This window comes from Canis aureus, chromosome 1, assembly GCF_053574225.1.
Source record: "Canis aureus isolate CA01 chromosome 1, VMU_Caureus_v.1.0, whole genome shotgun sequence".
In the NCBI taxonomy this organism is placed as follows: Eukaryota; Metazoa; Chordata; class Mammalia; order Carnivora; family Canidae; genus Canis; species Canis aureus.
Window position 1 is genome coordinate 105,765,062 of NC_135611.1, and position 26,893 is coordinate 105,791,954.

Genomic DNA, 26,893 nt, shown 5'->3' on the forward strand with positions numbered 1-26,893 from the left:
GGAGTTCACTCATAAGTAATGAGCTGTGACTCTGTGTTAAAGGAACTTCCAACCTGACTCAATCTACTCATTTCTTTGGTGTGCATTTTCTTATGTTTAACAAGGTTTGACAAGTGGGAGAAGGCTTTCTCACAATCACTACATCCATATGGTCTCTCTCCTGTATGAGTTCTTTGATGGACGTTGAGTACTGACTTTGTGGTAAAGGCTTTTCCACATTCATTGCACTCATAGGGTTTCTCTCCCGTGTGAATTCTCTGATGGGTAATGAGACCATATTTGTGAGAATACGACTTTCCACACTCAGTACACACAAATGGAGTCTTTCCTGTATGACATCTCTCATGTTGTATGAGGCATATCTTCTGGCTGAAGGCTTTACCACACTCACTGCATTCATAGGGTTTCTCTCCTGTGTGAGTCCGCTGATGTATAATCAGGGTACGCTTTGTGGTGAAGCCTTTTCCACATTGACTACATAAGTAAGACTTCTCTCCTGTGTGAGTTCGCTGATGTATAATGAGGGTGCGCTTTGTGGTGAAGCCTTTTCCACATTCACTACACATGTAAGATTTTTCCCCAGTATGAGATCGCTGATGTACGATGAGATTACTCTTCACGGTAAAGCCTTTTCCACATTCACTACATACATAGGGTTTCTCTCCAGTATGAGTTCGTTGATGTACAACAAGATAGCGCTTCATTGTGAAGCCTTTTCCGCATTCAGTGCATATATAGGGTTTCTCCCCTGTATGAGTTCGCTGATGCACAATGAGATTGCTCTTTACAGTGAAGCCTTTTCCACATTCGCTGCACACATACGGTTTCTCTCCACTATGAGTTCGTTGATGGGCAATCAGATAGCGCTTCATGGTGAAGCCTTTTCCACACTCACTGCATGTGTAGGATGTCTCTGTTGTTTGGGTTTGCTGAGGCACAGTGAGACTCCTCTTCACACTAGAGCCTTTTCTGTATTCACTGGTTATAAAGACTTTGTCTTGTGTAGGAGTTTTCTGATGTTTAGTGAACATGATATTTCTGGAGAAGGATCTACCACATGGATCACACCCATGGGGTTTTTCTCCTCTATGACTGCTCTGATGGTAAATGAGCTGAGACTTCCTAATGCAGGTTTTCTCACCTTCCATGCATGTATGGGGTTTCTCCATTTTATGCATCTTCTGATGCTTAAGGACTTGGAATTTAGTGCTGATATGTTTTGCATTTTCAAGGAATTGCATTCCAGAATACAAATGTTCGTGATTACCATGTAGAAAAGATTTCTCATCTCCATTAAACTCAGTGGCCTTCTTTATTTCATATTTTCTCTTCTGGTTAACTAAACTCAAACTTGATTTCAAAGCTTTTCTGCTTAAGTCAAACACATGATTTTGTGTTATGGCAAAATTTATTTTGCTCAGATGAACAGTATTTCTAAATGTACACTGTTCCCCATATCGTTGTGTGCTCTTAAGAAATCTGTGGTTTTGAGAGTCCTCTTGGAAATGACTATCAAGCTTCCCAAATCCTAGGAAAAGAGGAGAATAACAAATTCTCTCAAGAAGATGGCATGGAATAAGTGTTTAAGGTTTTAGTTATTTATTCATGAGAGACAGAGAGAGACAGAGAGAGAGAGGCAGTAACATAGGGAGAGGGAGAAGCAGGGAGCCTGATGCAGACTTGATCCTAGGACCTCGGGATCATGACCCGAGTCAAAGGCAGATGCTCAACCACTGAGCTACCCAAGCGCCCTTGGAATAAAAGTGTTTTAAAGATGATGTGGAAGTGGCTCTTTACTACTGACTATGATTCCAGTTTAAAAGAAAATGATAAAGATGTAAGATGAAGTAAGTATCAGACTCAAGAAGAGATAGGAGCATATTCAAAGTTAAATACAAAGAAAGTTCTCATCTGGGGAAAGGAATATGTGGAGGAGCTATTAAGGTATCCTGACACATTCTCTTAATGACTAGAATATGACACTTTCTCTTAATGACTAGAATATAACTTTTTCAGTCACTCCCCTTGCTGGTTCTCACTCACTCACCTGTATGGGTTCTACTCTGGATTTCATCCTCTGTTATCCATGGCTCATCTCTGTGTTCCAACTTGGACAATGCATCTGGTTTGGTAGCCTGACACCCTATTCATAAGAAACAACAAAAGACTTGGGTATAATAGGTTAAGATGAGAAAATATTACATTTTAGAGACAAAATAATTTCTCACATGCAAAGTAAAGGTTCTCTTTCAGCATAGAAAAGATTATCCCCTTTTGTTTAGGGCCAAGATAGGAGACTCTTCTGAAGACCACAATGACTGCAAAGCTTTCATCAAGTGATAGAGGAAAAGCCAGTGACTAGGCACCTCTAAGTGACACAGGGAAGCTGCCCTCACCCACTGACACCAGGTTCCTATAGTTCTCCAACATCACGTCCCGGTACAGGTTCTTCTGGGCGGGGCCCAGGAGCTGCCACTCTTCCCAGGTGAAGTCCACAGCCACATCCTCCAGTGTCAGCGATTCCTGTAATAATATGGTCCTGTTTAATAAGATGTGAATCACTTTCATTAACAGGGAAGAAGCATGAGGGAGGTTGTTCTAACCATTATATAGCCTCATCTATATACTTTTCTTAAACACATTTTAGTAGAAGCAGGGTGCCTGGGTGGCTCAGTCAGCTGAGGGGTCAGCTCTTGATTTTGGCTCAGGTAATGATCTCAGGGTCCTGAGATGGAGTTCTGTGCTCAGCTGGGAGTCTGCTTGAGGAATCTCTCTCACTCTGCTCCCGTACCCCCCATGCTCTCTCTAAAATAAATAAATAAATAATCTTTTTTTTTTTTTTTTTTTTTACCCAGCATTTTTGTAGAAGCAAAATCTTTCTTGGCAAATATTTTAGCACCATTTCCAAATACTAAAAATAGGCAAAAAACAGCAGGACAAACAAAATATTTCTGCTTTTCACATCAAAACTTCATAGCCAGTGTAAGAATCAACCATGACCAGCCTCCACATTCAGAATTCATGAGATAGTGTTTTCAGTAAGTGTAAAAGAATAAGAGAAACCATACAAGGTATACCTAACACAAAAAAAGACCGTTAAATTTGGTTAGGAAAACTTGGGAGGAAAAAAAAAAAACTTCTAATTGTCAAACATATATATCTATACATATACTGGTGGACAGGAAAACAGCAGATTAAAATACACTGTAGTGAACTGGAATATAACTGAAGGAATTCTAAAAAATGCAGCACTGGGCCAGCCCTGGTGGCTCAGCAGCTTAGCGCCACCTTCAGCCCAGGGCCTGATCCTGGAGACCCGAGATTGAGTCCCACATCAGACTCGCTGCATAGAACCTGCTTCTCCCTCTGCCTGTGTCTCTGCCTCTCTCTCTCTCTCTCTCTCTCAGGACTAAATTTAAAAAAAAAAAATGCAGCATAGAAGGAAAACCTAAGGAAGAGGTTAATAAACATATAGTGTTAAAAAGATCTAATGTATACCTGCTTATAGTTTCTCAAAAAGATAAAGAGAGTAATGGAGAAACAGTATCTAAAGACCCCAAAGCTGAAAAACTCACAACTATACACCTCAACACATTAGACTAAAACTATAATATACTAAATGCAAAGAGAAACTATAAAAGCATCTAGAAACAAAAAGCCAGATCAACCACCACAGAAACAACAGAATTCAGAAAAGAATGCAATATTATCTTGAAAGTCTTGATTTTTTGTGCCAAAATGGCCAGCCATGAAACACATTTGGTACTAAAACACATGACTTCTTGTGAACTGTGAACAGCATCTACTCCCAGCCACAACGTTGACAATACTCAAGAATACTACAAACCAAGGATGCTCACCAAATTCTCAGTGTCCAGAGTTTATATTGAGGCTTCATTATTTACACATGATTTACTGAAACACAGACCACATTGCTGAACTCAATCTCCAAATCCTTACCCTTCCTCAAGGTCACCTGTTCAAAGCCACAACCCTCTAATCACATGGTTGGTCTTTCTCACATGGATAGTCCCATCTTGAGATACCTCATTTGCACAAAGTATTCAGGGCCTACATGAATCCACTCATTAGCATAAAGTGTAGTCCCCGTGGCCCATGATGAAAAACAAAGACACTCCTGTCACACAGGTAATTCCAAGGGTTTAAAGGTACCTCTCAGGAATCAGAGACAAAGGTCAGCCAAATTCCTTATTACACACCAGGTATTCATGTCCCTTTATCAAGTGCCCTGCCCTTGAGCATGGCCTGGCCTCAGGAATTGTTTCTAAAGAAAATACAGCAAAAGTGACTACACTGCACTTTTACAATTATACTACATCTGACTTCCACCTTGCTAACAGAATCCATCCTCTGACGACTCTGATAAAACAAGTGGCATGATGAGAAAGCCCATGTAGCAAGAAACTAATAAGTAAGAATCTTACATGAGCAGACAGGTAGGAACTCATCAGATGAAGATCTCATCTGATCAGCCCTTCTAGAAATGAATCCAACTCAGTAAGTGAGCTTAGAAGTGCATCCTTCCCCACTCGAGCCTCCAAATCAGATGCCACCCTGACTTACAACTTGATTATAGTCTTGATTATAGTATGAGAGACTGTGAAACCAAGTACCCAGTAGTGATATGACAAAAGATATATATTTGGTTTTTGGTCCCAGTTCCTAGTACAAAGAACTTCGAAATCTTAGGATCTCCACAGTGATGAGTTGTTTGTGTGCTAATGAGATGACTGTTAGCCCAGGCCCCCATACAACTACAGAATGGGGGCTGGTTGCCAGAGAAACAAACAATGTGATTACAAGATTGGAACTTAGCCCCACTTCCTAAATTCAGTCACTCAACAGTAAACGAGTTAGTCAATCATGCCTAAGAAATGAAACCTCCATAAAACCCCCAAAACCACAGGTTCAGCAAGCTTCTAAGTTGGTGAGCATATCCAGCTGCTAGAAAAGTGGCATATTCCCATACTCTGTCCTGAGAAAAGGACCACAGAAACCATGACTTAGAGCCCATCAGTACAGGAGACCAAGCCTTGAGATTGGTATCTGAAGTGGGGGCATTCTTGCAGGTCTGTACCCTTAAACCTGTGTAATCTGATGCTAACTGCAGGTAGTCAGTATCAGAGGGCTGGAAAAGTGGTATTGGAAGAGATCACATACTTGGTATCAGGAGGAAAAAACCTCATTTGGTGTTAGAAGTGTTGTCAATAAAATCAATACATACTGTCATGCTGAAATTACTGACCCACAGAAAGTGTGAGATAAAAAATATATCTTGTTTGAAGTTGTTAAGTTTTGGAGTAATTTTTCAGGCACCTATGTTATTATATAGATATAGGCATATATGTGTTATTATTCTACAACATCAATAAATATAGGACATAAACTTTTAAAGAAAGAACTTAAGAAAGAAGAAAATATGGAATATTTATGGTTCAAGTAAAAAGCCATAAAGAAAAAGACTAACAAATTTTAATTTGAATCAAAAATAAAACATTTGCATGGAAAAAGATATTAAGAAGAAAAGCTAAAAGATAAGATTCTAGAAAAATATCTGCAACACAAAAAAGATCAATATGGGGCACCTGGGTGGCTCAGTGGTTGAGAGCCTTTGGCTCAGGTCCTGGGATCGAGTTCCGCATCAGGCTCCCAGGGAGCCTGCTTCTCCCTCTACCTATGTCTCTGCCTCTCTGGCTCTCATGAATAAATAAATAAAAATCTTAAAATAAGATAAAAAATTTTAAAAATAAAAGACCAATATACCACAAGATCAGCAATTACAAATAAGACAAAAAAAATTTTTTTAAATGAGCCAAGAAGGAGGACGGCATATCACAGAAGAAAATAATCCAAAAAAGCAACAAAGGGACAAGAATCTGAACCTCACAAGTGATTGGGAAAATGCAAAATAAAAAAAGGCAAAAGAATATTGGCTCATACAGACTCTGAAAATATGCAATTTGATAATATAATAACAAGTGTTGGGAAGCTGTGGGCACTGGATGTTCTTATATAACACTTTCTATCAACCAGACTGTCTTCTAGATGCTTTGCCTAGAGTAATGCATTTTAGACCCTACTTTATGATGTGAGTGCCACCGTCATTAACCCCGTTCTACACATGAGAAAACTCAGGGGTATGATGGCTAAATGAAGTGTGCAGTCACCCAGACTCCAAAACCAACATTTGTAAACATGTTTAAAACCATGAGTTGGCACATTAGAATGTGAAATGTGACTAGACCCCATAACCGATTTCTCTGTCACCACTCTGGACAAACACATACAATTTTAGAAAAAACCATTAATGGGGCACATGGGTAGCTCAGGCAGTTAAGAGTCTGGCTTCAATCCTGGGATCAAGCTCCACATCAGGCTCCCTATTCAGCGGGGAGTCTGTTTTTCCTTTTCCCTCTGCCATTTGCCTCCACTTGTGCTCTCTGTGTCTCTCTCTCTGTCAAATAAATAAAATCTTGAAAAAAAAAAAAAAGAAAAAGGGGAAAAAAAGAAAAGAAAGAGCCATTAACCAGGCAGTTCATTCTTATGGTTTGTAATAACAAAAATATTTGTTTGTTGAGTATGACTATGAACTCATGGACTTTTCTTTTGACAGAAAGTGAACCAGGGTCCAGGGACCCAGTGCAGGCAGAAGGAGAGGGAGAGAGAATATTTTTTAAAATTTTGTTTTATTTGTTATTATTATTTTTAAAGATTTTATTTCTTTATTCATTCATGAGAGACACACAGAAGCAGAGACACACTCAGAGGGACAAGCAGGCTCCATGCAGGGAGCCAGACGTGGGACTCGATCCCGGGTCTCCAGGATCACACCCTGGGCTGAAGGCAGCACTAAACCGCTGAGCCACCAGGGCTATCCGGGAGAGAGAATCTTAAGCAGGATCCACACAGTACAGAGTCTGACATGGGACTCAATCTCACAATCCTGAGAAAATCCACCAAAGAAATTTCCTGAGACCTAAGTGGTATAAATTACTGAATCCTCCAAGAAACTGGTCTGCCTTCCTCCCAGAGCCAGTGCATATCACATAGCTTTTCATGTCTCTCTGGTTGTGATGTTTGTTAGAGATATCAGACACAAAGTGACAGGTAACATAACCTCCAGGATGTACCACAGTCACACACTGTGTCCCAATCAATGTTAGTCCTTCAGGATGACTGCTATGAGTAATATATTCCTGATTTCACTTTGCCTTGCTTTTGAATCTAGAATCTAATTTAATTTCTCCCTAAATCCAATTATTTCAATTCATACAAAAGTGTTGAACTGATTTGTTTCAGGTTACCACAAGCTGTCAGAAAACGCAGGAAAAGTGCACACAAATGAAAATCACCTGGGCTTTGATCATCTTCTGTGCTCATGAAACAGTGACATGGATTCTGTTTCTTGTCTCTTCTGCATCTGCCACAAAGTTCTTGAAGTCAGAAATCTTGGTGTCCACTTGAAGTTGTCCCTAGAAGCAATGATTTCCAAGTCCTAGTACTTCTTTCTTCCCTCATTCCTTCACTCGATCACTCTTGCTCTTGGAGACCTGGAACCTGCGGGCTAAAAAGCAAGTGATTTTGAGTGTACATTCCCTCTTGGCCCAGGTGTTTCACTGCTGCTATGCACTTACCTTAATGAACCTCAGTATTTCCAACTATTCCTTTATTTGGTGCCCCCAAAGCTTCCACACTTGGGGCAATAAGGCAGGGTTCTAAATGTGTGAAAGGTATGGCTTTCGTCTGTGACGTAGAAGTGGCATGGCTATTAAAGGGGAGGAGGGGGGGAACCTGGGTGGCCCAGCGGTTGAGCATCTGGCTTTAGCTCAGGGTGTGATCCCGGGATCCAGGATGGAGTCCCACGTGGGGCTCCCTGCATAGAGCCTGCTTCTCCCTTTGCCTGTGTCTCTGCCTCTCTCTCTCTCTATCTCTCATGAATAAATAAGTCAATCTTAAATAGATAGATAGATAGATAGATAGATAGATAGATAGATAGATAGATGGTAGAAAAGCAAAAGCAGCAGAGCATGATGCCTCAGAGGCAGATGGCTAATAAGGCACATCCATTTAGGACATACGGAAGGTTCCAAAGATCTGGACATTGTGTCTTTAAAAAGCATGTGTCCTCATGAATTGCTTTGAAAGTTTTTATACACTCCATGGGTACGCACACTTCAATGTGAAGACTAATGAACAAAGCAAACCATAAGGACAGTCTTATCCCACTTTGTGCACTAAATGATTAACCTTGCCCAACAAAGGTTTAGCTTTTGCCCTTAGTTCCAAGGAGGAAACTTCTAAGTCCACGGAATATCCTGCCTAATTAAGAGTGTCTATGCTCACCTGGGAGTCTTGGGCCATGCAAGACAGTCAGGTAGTCTATTCTAATAAAGTGGTTTATGGTGAAGGGCCTTGGACTAGATGGTATCAGCCATGCCTCTGGAGGGGCTGGAGGAGACTAAAGTCAGCCATACAGGCAGTCATGTGTGTGTACATTAACTCTAATAAAAACTCTAGCGCCAAGGCTTATGTGAATTTTCTCTGGTTGGTAATAAGATAAAAAAAAGTATATAAATGAGGAAGCTATAAATTATAAATCTATATACACCTAATAGCAGAATCACAAGACACAAAAACTGACAGAACTGAAGATAGAAATAGAAAACTTCAAAATCCCACTGTCAACAACTTAAAAAAAAAACAAAAAAACAAAAACAGAAAACCAGCAGATATATTTAAGACTTGAACACCACAATCAGCCAACAATTATTTGATGCCACACTCAACAGCAACAAAATATACATTGTCTTCAAAGGTACATGAAACATCCTCCAGAAAAGATAATATCAGATATAAAACAAATGTCAATACATTTCAAATATTTTTTCCAACTATAATAGAACTGAATTAGATACTCACTTTAGAATGAATTCAGGAAATATATAAACATTTGGAAATTAGCATGTTTCTGAGTAACCATGGATTAAAAACAAAAATGTAAAAATAAATTAATAATAATTTAGATGAAATGGACAAATGCCTGGAAAGAGTCAAATAACAAAAGTGACAGAAAAACAGTCCTAGGGACGCCTGGGTGGCCCAGCGGTTGAGCATCTGCCTTCAGCTCAGGGTGTGATCCTAGAGTCCTGGAATCAAGTCCTGCATCTGGCTTTCTTTCTTTTTTTTTTTTTTTTAATTTTTACTTATTTATTTATGATAGTCACAGAGAGAGAGAGGCAGAGACACAGGCAGAGGGAGAAGCAGGCTCCATGCACCGGGAGCCCAACATGGGATTCGATCCCGGGTCTCCAGGATCGCACCCTGGGCCAAAGGCAGGCGCCAAACCGCTGCACCACCCAGGGATCCCCTGCATCTGGCTTTCTGCATGGAGCCTGCATCTCCCTCTGCCTATGTCTCTGCCTCTCTCTGTGTCAGGAAGAAAGAAAGAAAAAAAAAGAAAAGAAAGAGAAGGAAGGAAGGAAGGAAGGAAGGAAGGAAGGAAGGAAGGAAGGGAGGGAGAGAGAAAGAAAGAAAGAAAAGAAAAAAAAAGAAAAGAAAGAAAGAAAGAAAAAAGAAAAGAAAGAAAAAAGAAAAGAAAGAAAGATAGAAAAGAAAGAAAAGACACTTCTAAAAAAAAAATTGAATTAGTAATTAAAAACTGTCTCACAGGGGCGCCTGGGTGGCTCAGTCAGTTAAGTGACTGTCTCTTGATTTCACCTTAGGTCTTAACCTCAGGGTCATGAGATCAAGCCCCATATTGGGCTCTGTGCTGGGCATGGAGCCTACTTTTTAAAAAAAAAAAAAACTGTCTCACAAAGAAAAGCCTACGCCCAGATGTATTCATTCCATGGTGTCACTATCACCAAAACATCAAAGCCAGACAAAGGCGTAATTTTCTTTTTCTAAATTCTCTTTCAGGAATATAGATGAAAAACTGTTACATATTACTAAAACAATAAGCGGTGTAAGCCAATCAGAGAAAGACAAGTATGATTTCACTCATGTGGAATTTAAGAAACAAAATGGAAGAATATATGAGGGGGGGAAAAAAGGAGAGAAGGAAACAAATCATGTCAGAACAAACTAAGAGTTGATGGAGGGAGGTGGGTGGGGAATGGGATAGACAGGTGATGAGTATTAAGGGGGCATTTGTTATAATGAGCACTGGCTGTTATATGTAAAGGATGAATCACTGAACTCCATTCCTGAAACCAATACTGAACTGTTTGTCAATGAATAAGAATTTATTAAAAAAAAAAAGATTTTATTTGAGAGAGCGAGACAGAGAGAGACAGCGAGAGCATGAGCGAGATGAGGAGCAGAGGGAGAAGCAGACTCCCCGCTGAGCAGGAGCCCATGAAGGGCTCAATCCCAGGACTCTGGGATCATGACCTGAGCTGAAGGAAGACGCTTAATTGACTGAGCCACCCAGGTGCTCTTCATCGAACGGATTTTTTTTAAAGAAAAAAAGAAAAATTAGCAGAACAAATCTAGGATAATATAAAAAGGAATTACAATGACTAAGGGGGATTTATCCCAGGAATGCCAGTTTGGTTTTATCATGTGAAAATAAATAAATATAACACTCCAAATTAATATAATAAAGTATAAAACCCACATGTTCTGAAGAGATATAGAAAAAGTATGTAACCACATGTCACATCACCATTCATGATTAAAACTCTTGAAAAACTAAGAACAGAGGGATCTTATTCAAACTGATACAGGGCATCCACAAAAAAACAAAACTAGTATCAGACTTAATGATAGAATTCTGAATATTTTTCTCCTAGAATTAAGAACAAGGCAAAAGGGGCACCTGGGTGGCTCAGTGGTTGAGTGTCTGCCTTTGGCTCAGGTCATGATTAAGTCCCCTGCAGGGAGCCTGATTCTCTCTCTGCCTGTGTCTTTGCCTCCATGTCTCTCACGAATAAATGGATAAAATCTTAACAAAAAAAAAAAAAAAAAAAAAGGCAAAAGTGGCTGCGACCACCCCTTCTTCCATTATTATAATACAGGTTCTAATCAATTCAATAATAGGTAACAAATCATTAAATAACTAAAACTTAAAGGCATCCGGATTAGAAATGCAGAATACAGCTATACTTGCTAAAACAACATAATCTTGTACACAGAAAACAAACAGAAAAGTAACAAGTTTAGCTAAACAAAAGGCATTATATACATCCAATGAATCATTCAGAAATAAGGGGGAAAAAGGAACTACTGATACACACAAGAATGTTATCTCAAGGGAAACCCAGGTGGCTCGGCGGTTTAGCGTGGCCTTCAGCCCAGGGCGTGATCCCGGAGTTCCAGGATCGAGTCCCGCGTCCGGCTCCCTGAGTGGAGCCTGCTTCTCCCTCTGCCTGTGTCTCTGCCCCTCTCTCTCTCTCTCTCTCTCTGCGTTTCTCATGAGTAAATAAATAAAATCTTAAAAAAGAAGAATGTTATCTCAAAATACTCATGCTGAATAAATCAAATCATAATAAAAACAAGTACATCCTGTAGTCCATTTCAATAAAACTTTAAAAAATATAAACTAGCCTACAGTAGTGAGAAATAGATCAGCAGTTACTTGGGAGGGAAGGGGAAATATGAGAGGGATGGATTAAAAAGGAACACAGAAAATTTGGCTGTGAGGGGTATGTTCATGATCTTCATGATGTGGGGACACTATCCTGAGTATATATAACAAATTTACCAAATGGTATGGTTTATTATTTTTTTTTTAAGATTGATTGATTGATGATAGACACAGAGAGAGAGAAAGAGAGGCAGAGACCGGAGACTCCAGGATCGCGCCCTGGGCTAAAGGCAGGCGCCAAACCGCAGAGCCACCCAGGGATCCCCAAATGGTATGGTTTAAATATCTGTAGCTTATTGTATGTCAATTTTACCTCAATAAATTAATTGCAAAAAAAAGGGAAAATCTAGTGATAATTATAACGTACACCAAAATACAATGCTAATGAAAAAAGGCAATAAAAGACTACATATATGATTCTGTTTATATGAAATGTCTAGAAGTTGCAAATTAACAGACCCTAGGAGATGATCAGTGGTTGTGTGTGGCTGGGGGTAGGAGTGGAGACTCAGTGTACAGAGGACCAAGAAAACAGGGACGTCTGGGTGGCTCAGCCTAGGTTGAGCGTCTGTCTTTGGCTCAGGGTGTGATCCCGGGGTTCTGGGATGGAGTCCTGCGTGCAGCTCCCTGCAAGGAGCCTGCTTCTTCCTCTGCCTGTGTCTCTGCCTCTCCTTTATTTCTCATGAATAAATAAATAAAATCTTTAAAATTAAAAAGAAAAATAAAAACTTTTCCAGGTGATGGCAATGTTTTAAAATTGGAGTGTCCTGAAATTGGATTTGCTCATGGTTGCACAACTCTAGAAATTCACTGAACTGCAAATACTTAGTCAATTTTATGGTATGTAAATTAAACCTCCATAAAACTACTAAAACTGTAACAATACTTTTGAATATTTCACGTCATTACCACTTATATTAATATGTTTGATTCAGGAATGCCTGGGTGGCTCAGTGGTTGAGTGTCTGCCTTTGGCTCAGGGTCCTGGGATCAAGTCCCTTATCAGGCTCCCCTCCTCTGCCTATGTCTTTGCCTCTTCCCTGTGTTTCTCATGAATAAATAAAATCTTTAAAAAATTTTTTTGATTCAGACACCATGGCAATGGCTCACCAACCTGTGTTGGTATTACTGCAATGATTAAAACTGTGTAAGTATCATCTTCTATGCAAATACGTTGAGGATATGAAAGGACATGATACAATCAATTTTCCTTATGCTTATACAGATATACAGATGCTCCTAAATGTGAGGGGTGGGGGGGAAAGGTTCTCACTATGGAACAGAATATAGGGTAGAGGAGATGCTTTTACTTAGAATGACCCTAAAAGAAAATATCCATGACTATAATTAATTTGAGGCAAGAAGAACAAAAGCTACATCTTTTAAGAGTAAATATGTCCGGACGCCTGGGTGGCTCAGCAGTTGGACGTTCGCCTTCGGCTCAGGGCGTGATCCCTGCGAGGAGCCTCCGTCTCCCTCTGCCTGTGTCTCTGCCTCTCTCTTTCTCTGTCTCCCATGAATAAGTAAATAAAATCTTAAAAAAAAAAAAAAAAAAGAGTCATTGTGTCACTAGCTCACTCAGAACACACTTGATTTTGTGGGGACAGTGCGAAGAGAGATGTTGGGAGACAAAGTTCTCAGGAAGGTCCGTAATGATGGACTTGAAGGAGAGAACTGGGTTTGGATTAACTGGAGAAAATGCAGCCTCAGGTCTGTTTCCAGCATTCAAGGCTTAAGCCTGAACCCTCCGATTCTCCAGGGGCCCTGGATCTCCTCGAACACGGAGAGCGCCCACCAGGAGCCTCTTAGGGTGAGTCCTGTATTAAAAGTGCCATACCCACAACAGGCTGAAGAAACCAATAGGGACATCTCCAACCTAGGCTCCTCTAACACACGGAAGCTGGGCAAATTCACGCATATGCTTTCCACCCCACTTCTCAACCACCAAGTCCCAGGGGCAGAGCGACCCACGTGGACTTCAAACCCTAACAAAGTGGGCCTCTCAGTCGCGATGTCTTCAGACTTTTCATCACTGACTCCCAAAGGCCCCATCACGCTCCCCGGATTCCTTAATGATTGAATCCAAATAAAATCCCAACTGCGGTCCTTCACACACGCTCCCGTTTCACGGACCCCACAGGCCGAGAACCAAGCCCGGAACCTGACTCACCTGAACCCGAACCTCCACAGAGGCTGAACGCAGCGACGAAAAGCCCCCAACGTCCATAGCCACTTCCTGTCCGGATGCGCTTCCTCGCAGCACCTAGGAACTCGGATCCACCGAGACCAGCGAATCCCGCGAGGCCCTTGGCGCGCTGCGGGATTTTGGAACTCGGATGGCGGGCCCTGCTCTATGACGTAGAGGCCACGCCCACGCCGGCGTTTCTGAAGGTGGGGGCTATAGCGGCTTTGTAGCGAAATCGAAATCATTACTGGCCCCGCTAGTGTTTTTACCTCCTCGCTGCGAGGGATGACCAATAAAGCTATGCTAACTGGGTAAGACTTCAGAAGTTGGTGTCTATCAAAGCCACGAGGCACGTTTATCGGCCGAGGGAAGAAAGATGGCGGCTCCCTTTGTGCCCTGCCCAGCGCAGGCGTTAAGGCTGGAGCACCGAGGGCGCGGCCATCTTAGAGGATGGCAGGTGTCTGTACGGCTGGGAAGGCTTCAGGCAGCGGCCGACTTCTGTGGAAGCTGAGACGTCACAGGGCGGGCAACGGCTGCTTAACGTCTTAGGTTTAGGGAGAGGGCGGTTGTGTGTGGAGTGTATAAGACCCTTGTCGTGTAGAAGGAAGACCGCCACTGAAGAGGCGAAGCCGATAGAGTGGAACTTCCTAGAGAGATGCTAATCCCCCGGAAAGAGCTCCTACCTCTACGGGGAAGGGATGAAGTGAAGGGCACAAGTGTATTTTTCTTCCAAAAATAAATGATGACTGTGGGTTATTGGAGAATATGAAATTACGGGATAATGTAATTATTTTTTAAAGATTTTGTTCATGAGAGACCCAGAGAGATAGAGAGGCAGACTCCATGCAGGGAGCCTGACATGGGACTCGATCCCAGGACTACAGGATCAGGCCCTGGGCTGAAGGAGGCGCTAAACCGCTGAGCCACCTGGGCTGCCCGAGATAATGTAATTATACTCTGCATATTTACCCAAATTTTTAAAAGCGAGCACACTTTAAATTTTTATTATTTAGGTGCGGGGAGGTTTAGTAATAGAGGACTTAAGTAGTTACTCCCTTTTGAGAAGACAACCTGAGTCAATTTAAATTTTTCGTTCTCTTTGACCTGGAAATTCTAATTGCAAGTTAGTAAATTTTTTTTTTTTATTTTTTAAATATTTATTTATTCATGAGAGACAGAGAGGCAGAGACAGGCAGAGAGAGAAGCAGGCTTTTGGCAAGAGCCCAGTGCAGGACTCAATCCCGTACCCCGGGATCACGACCTGAGTGGAAGGCAGCCCGCCCAGGCGTCCCTAAAATTTTTTCTTCATATTAGCCATTTTGGCCTTTGTAATTAAAACGGAAAAAAAAAACTACTTGATGGGATGAGCACTGGGTGTTATACTTTATGTTGGCAAATCGAATTTTTTAAAGACTTTTATTTATGCATGAGAGACGTAGAGAGAGGCAGAGACAGGCAGAGGGAGAAGCAGGCTCCATACAGGGAGCCTGACGCGGGACTGGATCCCGGGTCTCCAGGATCAGGCCCTGGGCTGAAGGCGGCGCTAAACCTCTGAGCCACGGGGGCTGCCCGGCAAATCGAATTTAAACAAAAATAAAAACGAAATGGTAAAAAATCTAAATGTACAGTGATAGACAAATACTTTGGTAAATTACGGAACATTCACTTAGCAAAACAGTACATAGCAATTGAAAAGAATATACTACAAGTGTCAGTATAAATAAGGAAAGATAACTATTCTCAAGAAGAAAAAAATCTGCAGGATAATATAAATATAATTCCTATTATGGGAACACATCAGAAACATTTGCCTGTTCATTTGTGATTGGTTAAATAAACATTTAGTTTGGATTACTTCAGAGTTTGTACTTATAGAAGTGTCAGTTTTCACATTCCCAATTTTTGCAATTCTCCATTGTTTATAAATCTTTGTGTCATAGTTCTATATTACTTTAGTATTATAAAAATGTCAATTTTAGAAAAGTTTTAGAATTTCTTTTAAAGATTTCTTTATTCATGAGAGACAGAGAGAGAAAGAGAGGTAGAGACACAGGCAGAGGGAGAAGCAGGCTCCACGCAGGGACCCCGACATGGAACTCCATCCCAGGTCTCCAGGATCAGGCCCTGGGCTGAAGGGCAGCGCTAAACCGCTGAGCCACCCGGGGTGCCTGAGTTTTAGAATATTTAATGATGTAGATATTCACAGCATTGTAAATATTAAAAACTAGTCTCATTTTTCTTTCATGAAATATACTTAAATATATTTGAAAATTTGGGGAGAATATATTGTTAACAATGCTAAACTCTGGGCAGCCCCAGTGGCTCAGCGGTTTAGCACTGCCTTCAGCCGGGGGTTTGATCCTGGAGACCGGGATCGGGTCCGGCGGCCCGCGTCGGGCTTCCTGCGTGGAGCCTGCTTCTCCCTCTGCCTGAGTCTCTGCCTCTCTCTCTTTCCGTGTCTCTCATGAATAAATAAAATCTTTAAAAAAAATTCTTCAATGATTTATATGTTTTCTAATTAACTTTTTAATTTTTTTTTAAGTTTTAAGGAGGCTCTCTGCCCAACATGGGGCTTGAACTCAGGACCCTGAAATCAAGAGTCACACTTTACCACACTTTACCAACTGAGCCAGCCAGGCACCCCTGTGTTTTCTAATTTCTATACATTAAGAATTTATTGCTCACATAATTTTTTTTTTAAGATTTTATTTATCCATTCATAGACACAGAGAGAGAGAGGCAGAGACACAGGCAGAAGGAGAAGCAGGCTCCATGCAGGGAACCCGACGTGGGACTCGATCCCGGGTCTCCAGGATCACACCCCAGGCCGCAGGCAGCGCCAAACTGCTGCGCCACCGGGGCTGCCCCTCACATAATTTCTTAATAGTATTTTTTAAAGATTTTATTTATTCATGAGAGACACAGAGAGAAAGAGAGGCAGAGACACAGGCAAAGGGAGAAGCAGGCTCCACACAGGGAGCCCGATGTGGGACTCGATCCCAGGACTCCAGGACCATGCCCTGGGCTGAAGGCACATGTTAAACTGCTGAGCCACCCAGGGATCCCCAATAGTAAGAGTATTATATTTATATTCCCTTCAGGGATTAAACCTCATTCACCTGGGATGTCAAGCTTTGAAAAGTGAATTCAGCATCTGGTCCAGAGAGCTTAGGGGAGGCTGGGCAGCCCATTCTGGAACCTTGCCTGTCTGGTTTCAGGAATAAGCTGATCTGACCTTGCCATGGCAGGATGTATAAGTTCACTGAAGAAGTGGAGGGGACCTGGGGCCTGGTTGGTAGAGCACTCATTTCTGATTCTTTACTGTAGAGAGGGTCTACTGAGAATCCATCCTGTTACAATGTGGGGGTGGTGAAAGGTGCACTAATCCAGGATTTAGGGCAGAGATGTTAAAGTTTAAATATAGATCACAAAGATCATTTTATAAATGCAGGCTCTTGGGCCCCAATATTAGAGGTTCTGGTTTAGGAGGTCTGGGGTGCGACTCAAGAATTTGCATCTTTTACAAACTTCTCAGAGAATCCTGAGGCAGGAAGCCCAGAGAAAACACTTAGAAACAGATCTGGAGTGTTCCTGGCTTACAAGTATTATGCTTGCTGGTAACCCTCAGTACATTTAGGTCTTAGGTCAAATTACATGTGCTCAGAAAAGCCTTCCTTGAAAACTTGTACTAAAATAGCTCCTCTACTACAACCCATGTACTAGGCTTCTTATTTCTTCATAGCACTTAACTAACATTCTATATGTACTTATTTTACTCAGTCATCTTCACTAAACCATATGCTCTATAAAGGCCATGACTTGGCCTGTTTCATTCTTTGATGTGTCCCCAGTGATTACAATGGTGCCTAGCACAGTGCAGACGCTCAAAAAAATATTTTTAAAGGAATGAGTTACTCAGCGTGAAGTTGGGAATTGAATTCTGCCATAAAACTGCATGGCAATTTTTTTTGGGCCACAAGTAGGATTTGTAAATTGGATTGTATATCCCCCCATCTTAAAGATTTTCTTTGAAAGAGTTATGTATGCACACAAACGTGAGGGGGGGGGGTTGGTAGAAGGGGAGGGAGAGAGAATCTGGAGCAGACTCTGAACTGAGTACAGAGCATAATATGAGGCTCAGTCCCCCGACCTGAGCTGAAACCAAGAGTCAGAGGCTTAAGTGATTGAGCCACCCAGCCTCCCACATATTCTTATATCAAGGGAAATAACTGGATAAAGACAGAACAAGAAAAAAAAAAAAAAGAACAACAGGCCTTTTGCTAGGAAAACTAAGATATGTTATCAGACCTGCTCAAGAAGAATTGATAAAGGAAATTCTAACAAAAAGGAAATGACAGAAGGAAACATGAAACATGGCGAATGAAGAAGAGGAAATGAAAAAGGTTAATATAGGGATGCATGGGTGGCTCAGCAGTTGAGCATCTGCCTTTGGCCCAGGATGTGATCCTGGTGTTCCAGGATGAAGTCCCACATTGGGTTCCCTGCATGGAGCCAGCTTCTCCCTGTCTATGTGTCTCTGTCTCTCATGAATAAATAAAATCTTTTTTAAAAAGTAAGTATATCCTCAAACATAACAGGCTATTCTTGAGTTGTTTTTTTTTTTTTTTATTCTTGAGTTTTTAAAATTATATTTAATGGGATGCCTGGGTGGCTCAGCGGTTGAGTGTCTGCCTTCAGCTCAGGGTGTTATTTCAGAGTCCCGAGACTGAGTCTCATATCGGGCTCCCTGCATGGAGCCTGCTTCTCCCTCTGCCTATGTCTCTGCCTCTCTCTCTCTGTGTCTCTCATGAATAAATAAATAAAATATTTTAAAAAAATTTTAAAGGGTGCTAAGCATCACTTGCTGTTAGGGAAAAATAAGTTAATACCACCATTATATGCTGCACACACCTGATAGGACACCTAGGATCAAATATGACTGTGCCAAGTGCTAGAGCCACTGGAGCATCCATACACTGTTGGCGGGAATGTAAATTAGTATGGCTATTCTGGAAAAGTTTGGCAATTTCTTATAAAGTTAAAAACACAAACCTAACATGGGTATTTACGAAAACTTTTATGTTCACTCAAAACTGGATTCATAGCATCTTTATTCATAACAGCAAAACACTAGAAACAACCCAAAGTCCATCAACACTGAACAGAGAAATTATGGTACATTCATAACAAAAGAATACTACTCAGTAACAAAAACTAAAACTATTTATATGCCCAACAAATTGAATGACTCTTAAGGGCAATTTGCTGCATGAAATAAAGCCTATCCCAAAGGTTACATTGTATTATTCCATTTTAACAGAATCCTTGAAATGACTAAATCAGAGTGATGGAGTACTGGTCAGTGGTTGCTATGGGTCAGGGTTGTGGGGGAGAATGTGATTATAAAGGGGCAGCACATGGATGTTTTTGTGTTGGCACAATTCTGCATCCTGACTGTGGTGGGATTTACAGGAATCTACATATGTGGTAAAGTTTCTTACTACTCTACACTAAAAAACAAAACAAAACCTCACATAAATGCATGCATAAACTAGTGAAAACCAAATAAGGTCTATAGTTTACTTAACAGCATCGTACCAATGTCATTTCATTCGTTTTGATTGTGTATTAAGGTTATGTAAGATAATGTCAATGAAGAAGCCAAGTACAAGTACTCAGGAAGTTTGTATACTTCATATATTTTGTGAGTCTAAAATTATTTCAAAAAATTTAGAAAAATCACATTATTTTTGTAAACTACTTAACACTACTTATAAATTGAATAAATACACCCAAATATGTTAAATTACATTTTATAAATATATTCCTTTTTCTTTTTGGCTGAAAGAGATGACTTTAGGACCTAAGTAATGCAAGTGCCAATAATATGACACAAGTTGGACACAGAACACCCCTGCATGAAACTTTAATCAGTGTTGAGAACAGCCTACTTTAAAATTATGGCATCACTGAGAATATGGCTCAAGGTATCCAGCCCCAAGAATGGACATCAGGTATAGTTTAGACTTGTGATGAAATACTCAGGTATGCATCATTTTCTTGAGGTTTCTTTCCTTCAAAATTTCTGATATTTTGTTATTTTCTCCCCATTTAGTGTGTTCATGAGGTTTTTTTTTCTGTATGAATTCATGAGAAATGATGAGGCAGAATGTATTGCTAAAATCCTGCCATATTTACTGCCATTTTCCTTCAACATGAGTATCACACAATTATTGAAGTTTTGCTTCTAGGCAAAGGCTCTCCCACAATCATCACATTGCTACTGTGTGTAAGCTCACTGGTGATCTATTTTGATCACTGATGAGACAGGGTCTTTATTCCCATAGGAGGCTTTTCTACTCTCTCCATCCATAAGAATTCATCTTAATATATACTTTTCAGATATGTAATTACCTTGAAATGTTTCCTCAGGACTTTTCTGCATTGAACATATAAGGGTATTTTTTTCCTATTTTGACATACAATGTGAGGTAATTGATCATTGAAGGCACTAGCACATTCTCTGCATTCATTAAACGTCACTCCTATGCAAATTCCATAATTTTCCAAGGGTGAAAACCTAGCAACAGGCTAATTAATCTATACTGACTATATTCAGGTATCCTTGGAGCACACTGATGTCTTATGAGTTTACTGAACTATCATGGTGTGTACCCTGCAGGAGTTCACTTGTATGTCATGAGTTCAGATTCTCTGCAAAGAATTATGTACCTTGACTTATACATTTATTGTGTGTATAAACAAGGCTTGACAAATGAGAGAAAGGTGGACCCCCATTATTGAATCCATAGAGTCTTTCTATTCTATGAATTCTTTGATGTACAATGGGTGCTGACTTGGTATTAAAGGCTTTCTCACATAATCTGCATACATACAGTTTTTCTCCTGCATACATTCCCTGGTGGGTAATGAACAGGATTTTCCATAGTAAGTACAAATAAAGGAAGTCAATCCTGTGTGAAATTTCTTATGTTGGACAAGGCATATTTTCCTCCTGAGGGTGTGACCATATTCATTGTGTCATTAGGGTTTGTTTCCATTATGAGTCCTCTGATGTACAATAAGATTTCTCTTTGAGGAGAAGCCTTTTCCACAGTCACTGCATATAAAAGGTTTCTCTCCTGTATGAGTTCGCTGATGAATGATTAGTCGGCTTTTCACAGTGAAGCCTTTACCACATTCATTACATGCATACGGTTTCTCTCCAGTATGAATTTGCTGATGTAAAATGAGCTCAGTTTCCATAGCAAAGCCTTTACCACATTCATTGCATATGTAGGATTTCTCTCCTGTATGGATTTGTTGATGTACGATTAAATAGCGTTTCATGGTGAAGCCTTTTCCACAGTCACTGCACGTAAAGGGCTTCTCTCCAGTATGAGTTCGCTGATGTACCACAAGGTTGCTCTTAAAGGCAAAACCTTTTCCACATTTATTGCATATATAGGGTTTCTCTCCTGTATGAGTTCGCTGATGTAACATCAGTCCACTATTCACAATGAAACCTTTCCCACATTCACTGCATTTATAGGGTTTCTCTCCAGTATGTGTTCGCTGATGTACGACCAGGCGACTCTTCAAGGGAAAGCCTTTCCCACATTCACTGCAGATGTAGGGTTTCTCTCCAGTATGAGTTCGTTGGTGTATGATGAGCATGCTCTTCACGGTGAAACCTTTTCCACATTCACTGCATATGTAGGATTTCTCTACTGTATGATTTCTCTGATGTACAATGAGATTACTCTTCCTGGGAAATCCTTTTCCACATTCATCACATACATAGGGTTTCTCTCCTGTATGAGTTCGCTGGTGTTCAATCAGTCGACTCTTCATTGTGAAACCTTTCCCACATTCATTGCATATATAGGGTTTCTCTCCTGTGTGATTTCGTTGATGTATGATGACATAGTGCTTCGTAGTGAAGCCTTTCCCACATTCACTGCAGATGTAGGGCTTCTCTCCTGTATGAGTTCGCTGGTGTATGATGAGCATGCTTTTTCCAGTGAAGCCTTTTCCACATTCACTGCATACATAGCATTTCTCTCCAGTATGATTTCGCTGATGTACAATGAGATTACGCTTCCCTGGGAAACCTTTTCCACATTCGCTGCATACATAGGGTTTCTCTCCAGTGTGAGTTCGCTGGTGTTCAATTAGACGGCTCTTCATGGTGAAGACTTTTCCACAATCATTGCATATAAAGGATTTCTCTCTTTTATGAATTCTCTGATGTTCATTGAGCCTGGACTTTCTGGAGAATACCTTCGCACAAATATTGCATCCATAAGGTTTCTCTCCCGTATGAACTCTGTGATGATCTGTGAGTTGAGACTTCTTAATGAAGGCTTTTCCACATTCACTACATACATGAGGTTTCTCTATTTCATGAGTTCTCTGATGCTTAATGACTCGGGACTTATTGCTAATTGGTTTTGCACTTACAGGGAATTTAACAGCAGAATGAAAATCTTCATGCTTATCATGAAGAAATAATTTCTCATCTCCACTGAATTTAGTAGAGTTTTTAATGTCATAGCTTCTGCTTTGATTGACTAAACTTAAATTTGATTTCAAAGTTTTTATACAGAACTCAAACATATGATTTTGCCTGAAAGGAAAATGACTTTTGCTTTGAGGAACAGTATTTCCAAATGCATTGTGTTTGTGGTATGGTTCCATACCTAATTTTGGCATTCTTGGATTTTCCCAATGACCCTGCAGGTGATTATCAACTTTGCTAGTTTCTAGAAAAGAAGAGAACAATGAATCCTTTCATAATCTTGTTTTGCATAAAACTTTAAAAAACTCTTTGGTGTTTCCTAAAAATGATATTTCAGTGACAACTCTATGATAATAGTATAAATGAAATGCCATATATAAATGTTCCTTATGGGGAACCTACGTGGCTCAGTGGCTGAGCATCTGCCTTCAGCCCAGGTCATGATCCTGGGGTCCTGGAATCAAGTCCTGCATCAGGCTCCCTATGCTTCTCCCTCTGCCTATGTCTCTGCCTCTCTCTCTGTGTCTCTCATGAATAAATAAAATCTTTTTAAAAAATAAAATAAAAGTTCCTTATCTCTTATATGTTGGTAAAAAACATAATATAAATAAACCAAAAGGCAAAAGCAGTAAGTATAAATAAAATTACACAGTTGACAATGTATATAGATTTGCTGCTAACTAGGAACTCACAAAATATGCAGAGATAGTAAAACATGCACAAGTCATTTTTGGCAGCAAATGACAGGGTTGCAGGAACACTATTCCATAGTACTTAGAAAGACACCAGATCATAAAGGTAAAAGAGACTACTACCCAGAACTATAAGGGTTGCATTTGTTTACTCCAAACTGTTTACTGAATAGCTCCTGTGTACAAGGCAGTATGCTGGTGTTTGGAATATATAAACAGTTAAGGAAAATCAAATGAAGAAAAAAAGAAAAAAGAAGGGGGTTGGATATTGTGAAATCTGATTGAAGGAGCAATGGAGACTGAAAGTGGAGGGAATTAGGATATATTTGCATCAAGAAAAGACAGTTAAATGATGAGTTCAATGGAGAGTGGTTAATAAAGAATGAGGAATCAAGGATTTCCCTGCTACCTGCATGGCTTGAGCCACTGGGTAGGTAGAGGCATGTCGAATGGAGATGAGGAATATTACTGAAATCCAGGATGTACAGGGAAAAGTCTGTGTTGCAGAATATAAACTTTGAGAGGATTATTATAAGATAATGTAGTACAGACTACAAGGTCTGGTTGGAGGTATAGATGGAGATAGCAGTGTGGAAATAATATATACCTGTTATCAAGAAAAGAAGACTGGAGAAATGTTGGGAGGACACAGAGAATGAAAGATGATTAAGGTACAGAAGAAGGTTTTAGACATTCCAACATTTAGTCTGGGGATTCTTAGAGAACCCAAATTCTGACTAGAGAGATTGGGGAAATTTGCAAATTGAGGTGCACAGAATAAATAAATAAAGGTGCATTTGTTACCTAGCAAGTAAGATAGTAAGGTCTTCAGAATTAAAGTGAGCTGAGACAGACTCTTGGGGAGTAATCCTGTTCCTAAATTTGCCTTTCTGTAGACCATCAAACTAACTTTCCACAAACATCAATCAGATTTAGTGGACAATATCCCAACCTTAGTCCAGCTGTGTCATGTTCTCATATGTTCCATTCATACTGACTAAGCTAACCATGATTGGTAGGAAATTTTGCAGCTGGCCAGCGTACCATGTAGCCATCTTCAGAAGCTAATATGCTCCTGCACATGGAAACTGTCATGTTGATCACAATCTGCATTCAGTAGAGAAATCATCCCCAAGCTTTTACCATTTTAGTGTCTCTGATATGCTGTTTCCTCACTTGCCACCAGCAGCATCTAGTTCAGTAGTTCTACATTTGTGTCTTGGTTATACTAGAGGATGAACTTCCTCCTCGAAGACCAAGGTGTGTCAGCTTTACCTTCAATTTTTCTTAGAACATCTAGCTATTCCTTACTATTGCTACAATACCACTGTCCAGGTGAAAGGTCATGCAACCTAGAGCTACAAAAAAATACAAAACCAAGCACAACCCTCCACCATGCTACCTCAACTATTCACACATCAGATCGAGTCATCCTGGCAATAAAAGTGTACATTATCATGAATACTCCTATTTATCCATGTGTCTACTACACTGCTTCTCCTGTAGACACTTTTTTTTTGTTTGTTTATTTATGATAGTCACACACAGAGAGAGAGAGAGAGAGAAAGGCAGAGACACAGGCAGAGGGAGAAGCAGGCTCCATGCACCAGGAGCCCGACATGGGATTCGATCCCGGGTCTCCAGGATCGCGCCCTGGGCCAAAGGCAGGCGCCAAACCGCTGCACCACCCAGGGATCCCCTTTAGACACTTTCTAATGCTGCTTTCAACCAGCCAGCTTCAAGCCACTCTGAATAGTCAACACCATGCCTTGCATATTTCCTATTTCATGCTTTCATTCCTAATTAATGGTGGCATCTTCCTAATTCAAAATGTAGATGTACTCTGTATATATCGTGCTGTCATTCGATTCTGATATGGTACAAACATAAACTCTATTTCCTCTTTATTTCTACATTAATTCCTTTATTGTTCATTTTCATAGTTACCCTCCATTAAAATTTAATCCAGAGAGCGGCCTGGCCCTTGCCACTGGCTCCAGGGAAGTGATCTCTAGGCCCTCAGAATGTCCTACCTGATAGAAGTGCCTTTGTTTGCCTGGGGGCGCTGGCCACTGGATATTCTAACAACATGATTTATGATGGAGACTTTGGGCCGTGCCATGTCCATTCCAACATCCAGACATTCAGAGAAACTGGAAACTATAGGATTAGCCTGATTTCTGGCGGGGCTAGAAATTAAAGTTCAGCCATGAAAGCAATGTGTGATGAAGCCCCAGTAAAAACACCGGACACCAAAGGCTCAAGTGAGTTCCCCTGGTTGGCAATACTCTTTGCATATTGTCACACACCATGGCTGGGAGGAGGTAATGCTGACCATGAGTCTGGAAATACCATGTCTGGACCCTTCCTGGACTCCATATGACCCAAGAATTCAACTCTCACTGACCAAGGGTGACTTCCACAGTTACCTGGCTTGCCAGTTCTCACTCACCTGGCCAGGTTCCATGGAGGACTTCCTTCTGTTTTGCCCACGGTTCTTCTCCCTGTTCCAGCTTGGAGAGTACATCTGGTTTTCTGGCTTGATATCCTACTCATTGGAAAAGACAGAACACTTAGACTCATTAAACTGGGCTAGGTAGGGTCTGTCAAGATGGGAGAATGCTACATTTGAGGGACTAAGACAGTTTTCACATCTACAAAGCAGAAGCTTCTCTCTCAGGAAAGGGCATATATGATACTGTAACATAATGATATATATTTGGTCTTTATACCTGGTTCCTGCACAGAGCTCCTAAGGCCCTTGTAATTTCCTAAGTGACAGCCATGATATGCATATCTTCTATTATAATATTTGGTCTAAGTTCCAGTTCCTGACACAGAACTTCTAATACCCTTGGACTCTCCAGAGTGAATGAATGTCTTTCTGTAAACTAATGACCGGTGGCAGAGGCCCGTATAGAGCTTTAGCATGGGGGCTCGTTGCCAGAAAGAATTCAGCAGGACAGAAGGCTGAAACCTTCAGCTCCAACCCTCTCCCCCTGCCACTGGAGATTGAGTTAATCATGATTTAAGCAATCATGCCTATATAAAGAAACCTCCATAAAACGTCCTAAACCACCAGGATGGGAGTTTCCAGGTTGGTGAACACACCTGAAGTGCTAGGAGGGTGGCATACCTAGAGGGTCATGGAAGGTCTACACCCCTCCCTTCATACCTTGCCTTATACATCTCTTCCTTTCTGCTGTACCTGAGTTTTATTCTTCATAATAAAATGGTAATCTTAAGTAAAGTGCTTTCCTCAGCTCTGTGAGCTGTTCCAGCCAAATACCATACCTCAAGGGGGTTACCAGAATGCCCAATTTATAGCTAGAGTGAAGTGTGGTTACCCTGGGTATTGGCTACCCAATACTTGCAACTGGCATCTGAAGAGACAGCAGTCCTGTGGTACTGAGCCCTTAAACCTTTGGAGTCTGATGCTAATTCTAGGTAGTGTCAGAACTAAAATGAATTGCAGGATACCTCACTGATACCTGAAGAGTTGGAGAACTGGTTGTTGGTGTAGAAAAACCCCACATGTTTGGCACTATTTATGTTGGTAGTAAGAGCAGCTCCTCGTACATTAGACCCTTTTATTCTGTGCCAGAGGAGGCACTGAGAAATTGTCAAGCACATACAGAGAAATGCAGTAACTCTGAAGTGTAAGCATCTGAGAAAGGAAAAGCTATTGACTGGGCATCCTTTGAGTGACACAGGGAAGCTATCCTCACCCACTGACACCAGATTCCTATAGTTCTCCAACATCACGTCCCGGTACAGGTTCTTCTCGGCGGGGGCCAGGAGCTGCCACTCCTCCCAGGTGAAGTCCACAGCCACATCCTCCAGTGTCAGTGATCCCTGTAATAACAGAGTCCTATTTAATATGAGTG

At 40.9% G+C, this 26,893-nt stretch overlaps 2 protein-coding genes and 1 long non-coding RNA gene across 3 annotated transcripts in view; 1 reads left to right on the plus strand and 2 right to left on the minus strand.

The window, feature by feature from the left end:
• Nucleotides 1-3: 3 nt before the first annotated feature.
• On the minus strand, nucleotides 4-13,939 carry ZNF614 (zinc finger protein 614). The gene is made up of 5 exons (XM_077842892.1): nucleotides 13,779-13,939; nucleotides 7,374-7,585; nucleotides 2,397-2,523; nucleotides 2,048-2,143; nucleotides 4-1,528 (listed from the first exon to the last, which is right to left on the minus strand). The coding sequence occupies exons 2-5, from the start codon at nucleotides 7,386-7,388 to the stop codon at nucleotides 6-8; spliced, it is 1,761 nt and encodes a 586-aa protein (XP_077699018.1). The 5' UTR covers nucleotides 7,389-7,585; nucleotides 13,779-13,939; the 3' UTR covers nucleotides 4-5.
• On the plus strand, nucleotides 13,299-19,875 carry LOC144280728 (uncharacterized). Its single transcript, XR_013349148.1, has 2 exons — nucleotides 13,299-14,104; nucleotides 19,642-19,875. It is a non-coding gene; the product is annotated as an uncharacterized LOC144280728 (long non-coding RNA).
• The window catches only part of ZNF432 (zinc finger protein 432), a 15,605-nt gene continuing 7,599 nt past the window's right edge, over nucleotides 18,888-26,893 (minus strand). The window contains exons 3-5 of the mRNA XM_077842843.1: nucleotides 26,735-26,861; nucleotides 25,459-25,554; nucleotides 18,888-22,558 (exon numbers count right to left, since the gene is read on the minus strand). Coding sequence (XP_077698969.1) covers nucleotides 20,838-22,558; nucleotides 25,459-25,554; nucleotides 26,735-26,861 — 1,944 coding nt within the window. The 3' untranslated portion in view covers nucleotides 18,888-20,837. The remainder of the gene's footprint in view (nucleotides 22,559-25,458; nucleotides 25,555-26,734; nucleotides 26,862-26,893) is intronic.

What these genes read in the sequence shown, in the direction of transcription:
- ZNF614 (XM_077842892.1), bottom strand. An exon ending in TAGGAACCTGGTGTCAGTGG is followed by an intron (nt 2,144 to 2,396) that starts GTGAGGGCAGCT and finishes TCTTATGAATAG; the next exon opens with GGTGTCAGGCTACCAAACCA. An exon ending in CCAGAGTAGAACCCATACAG is followed by an intron (nt 1,529 to 2,047) that starts GTGAGTGAGTGA and finishes CTCTTTTCCTAG; the next exon opens with GATTTGGGAAGCTTGATAGT.